Source organism: Trichechus manatus, unplaced genomic scaffold (genome assembly GCF_000243295.1).
Source record: "Trichechus manatus latirostris isolate Lorelei unplaced genomic scaffold, TriManLat1.0 scaffold00014, whole genome shotgun sequence".
NCBI lineage: Eukaryota > Metazoa > Chordata > Mammalia > Sirenia > Trichechidae > Trichechus > Trichechus manatus.
Genome location: NW_004443950.1, coordinates 1,390,120 through 1,393,882, shown reverse-complemented (window position 1 = coordinate 1,393,882; position 3,763 = coordinate 1,390,120). Strand labels below are relative to the sequence as shown.

General features: G+C 63.0%; 1 protein-coding gene across 1 annotated transcript in view; it reads left to right on the top strand.

Annotated features, from left to right (window-relative positions):
* The first annotated feature begins 904 nt into the window (after positions 1 to 904).
* The window catches only part of RIPOR1 (RHO family interacting cell polarization regulator 1), a 10,094-nt gene continuing 7,235 nt past the window's right edge, over positions 905 to 3,763 (top strand). The window contains exons 1-8 of the mRNA XM_004371487.1: positions 905 to 923; positions 1,794 to 1,920; positions 2,027 to 2,179; positions 2,310 to 2,388; positions 3,088 to 3,111; positions 3,206 to 3,259; positions 3,390 to 3,542; positions 3,641 to 3,704. Coding sequence (XP_004371544.1) covers positions 905 to 923; positions 1,794 to 1,920; positions 2,027 to 2,179; positions 2,310 to 2,388; positions 3,088 to 3,111; positions 3,206 to 3,259; positions 3,390 to 3,542; positions 3,641 to 3,704 — 673 coding nt within the window. The remainder of the gene's footprint in view (positions 924 to 1,793; positions 1,921 to 2,026; positions 2,180 to 2,309; positions 2,389 to 3,087; positions 3,112 to 3,205; positions 3,260 to 3,389; positions 3,543 to 3,640; positions 3,705 to 3,763) is intronic.

The following is a 3,763-nucleotide window of genomic DNA, read 5'->3' as shown; positions in this document are numbered from 1 at the left end:
CAAGGAAGAGGTATTGAGGGTGGGAAAGGACCAGCACCAGGGATTCAGGGCCTGAGGGGCCTATGTGGGCTGGGGGCCAGGAGGATTGGGCCTGGCCCTTGGATGCAGCTGTTGCTAGATAGGAGGTCCTGGATGGGCAGTGGGTTCTGATCTCTTCTCTGGGGCCTGGTGTGTGTGTGGGGCGGGGTGGTGGGGGGGGCTCCCCTGAATGAGTCCTCTGTGGTGAGGGGTGAGGGGTAGTATATGGGGCTGTGGTTCTTTCTGCCCCAATTCCTTGTCTGCTTCTTTCTTGGGGCAGCATCACATTATATGGAGTTGATCCAGTCTCTCTTCTCAGACCTCAGGCCCCTCATGGGCAGTGCCTCACTCTCTGCTGGCCACAGGCAGTCCTTCCACTTAGCACCCCTCGCCCTTCCTTCTGTTCTCAGCCCCTCCCCACTCAGAACCCCAGCTCTTATCCCTCTGTGGGTTCAGCCTCTTCTCAGTGCCCCTCATCCTCCACTCTTGGAGCCCCCTATTCTTATTGCCTCCAATACAGCCCCCACTTATCCCCTCATCCTATGTAGAGACCCATACTCACCACCTCACTCAACCCGTTTTACGCCCTTTTACTCCTGAGAGAACCCCTGTCAGTCCCGTCCCCGAAGGGAACCCCCAGTCGCCCCTCTTGTGGGCTGGGCAGGCCTAGGCCCCGGTGTCCCCCTGGCCCGGCCGGTCCCGCCCCATCCCGGCGGGCTGAGTCAGGCGGCAGGAACTGGGCGGGGGGCGGCGCCGGGAGGAGCCGGAGCCCGGGCCAGAGCCACGGGGAGCGAGCGCGGCGCCTAGCCAAGGTCCCCACCGCGCAGCCCTGGGCCGGCAGGGCCGCGGGGAGTGAGCACCGGGCAGGGGCTATCCCAGATCCACCATGAACGCCAAGAAGAAAGGTAGGACCCGGCCTGGGGCTGCGGAGGCGCTGAGGCTGGCCCCAGCGGTTGCGGGGCTAGATGCTGGGGCCCAGAGGTGCATGCTTCCCCAGAGCAAGGTGGAAGTCTGCGAGGATCCCTTCCCGAAGGCGCCGGTCTGTGACTCAGTTTCCAGTTCGGAGCCGCAGGAAAGTGGAGGCGTCGGGGCACTTCTCGGCACTGTACCCCACTCTGGGAATCCCCAGGATGCCAGGCGCCGGCAGGGCTCCAGTGTCCGGGAGCCTGGGAGCCTGGGAGCCGGAGGGAGCTGGGGGGAGGCAGCTTACGTGAGGCAGGCAGGTCGCAGGAGCCAAACCCGGCCCGGCAGGGCCTGTCGGGCAGCTTGGCAGGGATCAGAGCACCTCGCCCTGCCCGGTGACCTCCCGCGGCCTCCCGGGGTGCGGGTGCCGGAGCTCCAGATCGACGTGGGGGGGGCAGGGGGCAGGGCTGGGGAGCCCGCCCCGCCCCAGGGTAAACAGGCGCTTCCGTGCATTCTTTGTGCGCCCCGCCCCTTTCCTGCCCCTTCCCTGCCGGGGGAGGGTCCCCCACGACCCCCCTTCCCGCCCCGCGGCAGGCGGAGCCGGCACTTCAGCAGGAAGCGGGGGCTGAACCAAGGCTACTCAGGCTGAGGCCGAGTCGCCCGCGGCCGCCGTGTCATTAGCGCTGGGGCTGGGGAGATAGTCTGACTCCTGGAGTCAGAACCTGGCTGACAGGGCTGAGTACGGATGCCGGAGCCCGCTGGACAGCAGTACCTGGTGACCGGGAAAGATCTGGACTGGGCCTGGGGCTGGGCTGCGGGAAGAGGGTTTCAGGGCTCCAACTGGCACTGGACACCCCCCTCGCCACCCTCAGGGAGCCCCGCGCGGACTCGTTCCATGATGTCCCTGTCGGTGCGGCCACAGCGCCGCCTGCTCGGCGCCCGGGTCAGTAGGAGCCAGTCCTTCGCAGGTGTCCTCGGCAGCCACGAGCGGGGGCCCAGGTAGGCGGCGGAGGGGTTTAATGGGGTCAGTGCTGTCAAATGGGGTATGTGGTGAGGGTTTGGGGAACTGCTGCTCACCCTTTTCTGAGGACAGCCTGTTCTCCAGGAGCTTCCCGGCCTTCAGCCCCCCGGGGCCCCCACGGAAGCTCCCAGCACTCTCCCGAGTATCCAGGATGTTTTCCGTGGCACATCCGGCCCCCAAAGTGCCACAGCCTGAACGCCTGGACCAGGTGTACGCTGCCCTCAAGCGGGGCCTGACGTAAGCGACTCCCTTTACCAACCCTTCTCCCAGAATTCCTTCTGTTTGTGGGAACCTTTCTCCCCACTGCCTATACCCTGGGCGGGGGAGACTGGAGAGGTCAGCTAATTCTTGTGGCTTCTTTCCCCAGGGCCTACTTGGAAGTTCACCAGCAGGAGCAGGAAAAACTCCAGGGGCAGATAAGGGAGTCCAAGAGGAATTCCCGACTGGTGAGGGGTCTAGGGGGGCCAGGGATGACCTAGACGGATGCCCTTTGCCTTTATGGTGTGGGGGGCTGTTGCAGGAGCAACCTGGGTGACATAAGTGTTGTTTTCTGGGGTGACAGTCCAGGTGTGACTGGAAAAGGAGATATTAGGGAAGGCTGGAGGTTCTATCCTCATCTTCTTTGCTGTGCATACTTCCTGCCTGGGACCCAGCATCTGCCTGCAGGAGCTTTCAGCAGGCTGGGTCAGACACCACAGACAGGGACAGCAGAAGATTATGTTGTAGTGGTGCTGAGGAGAGAGCTGTGGTTCTTCCTAGGGAAGGGGTCAGGACTTCCCAGAAGACACTGCTACTGGATCTTGAAGGATGAATAGGAGTTTCCTGGCAGAGGGGGCCCATGCATGAGGAGGCACAGAGCTCTTCCCAGGGGCTGCAGGAAAGGGACTGGATGGGACCAGTGAAGAAGTGGGGAGGGGGTACTGGAGGGATCTTGAGGACCAGATCTGTGTCACCAGCACCCACCAAGGGCCAGGCAGGGTGTAGGAAGGGGAGTCAGTCCCTGCTGACTGGAGTGGTTGTGGACCGCTGTGTGAGGGAAAGGAAGGCTGTGAGGGACAGAAGCTACGATGGGTCTGGGTGGGCAAGCACCCTTGCTGGAGTCCTCCCCATGCCTCCTAAGTGCCCCTTCTCATCTCCCCCTGCAGGGCTTCCTGTATGATTTAGACAAGGTGAGTGTGATAAAATGGTGGTGGGAGGGGTTGGCTCCTGGGGAAGGTAAAGGACCCTGGACCTCAGGCCTCTCCTGACACACCTCTCCCCCAGCAAGTCAAGTCCATTGAACGCTTCCTGCGTCGGCTAGAGTTCCATGCCAGCAAGGTACGTGTGGAGCATGCATGTGCACCTGTAGGGTGGGGGAGGGGGGCTGGAGTGTCAAGGGGAAATGCAGGGTGGGGGTGCTAGGCTCTGGGTCTCAGTCCCCCCACCGCCACCCCACTCACCTTCCCAGATTGACGAGCTGTATGAGGCATACTGTGTCCAACGGCGTCTCCGGGATGGTGCCTACAACATGGTCCGTGCTTATACCACTGGGTCCCCAGGGAGCCGAGAGGCCCGGGACAGCCTCGCCGAGGCCACTCGAGGGCATCGAGAGTACACGGAGGTGAGGGGTGGGTGCCCATGAGACAAAGGCACAGGGAGTAGCGGGGCTAGTCTGAGGTGGGCTGGTTCTTGACACACACCCAACCCTTTCCCTCCCAGAGCATGTGTGTGCTGGAGAGCGAGCTGGAAGCACAGCTGGGTGAATTCCATCTCCGGATGAAAGGTACCAAGTTGTGGGGGCAGGTGGGTGGCAGATGGGGGTTCCTGAGATCCTCCCAGCAT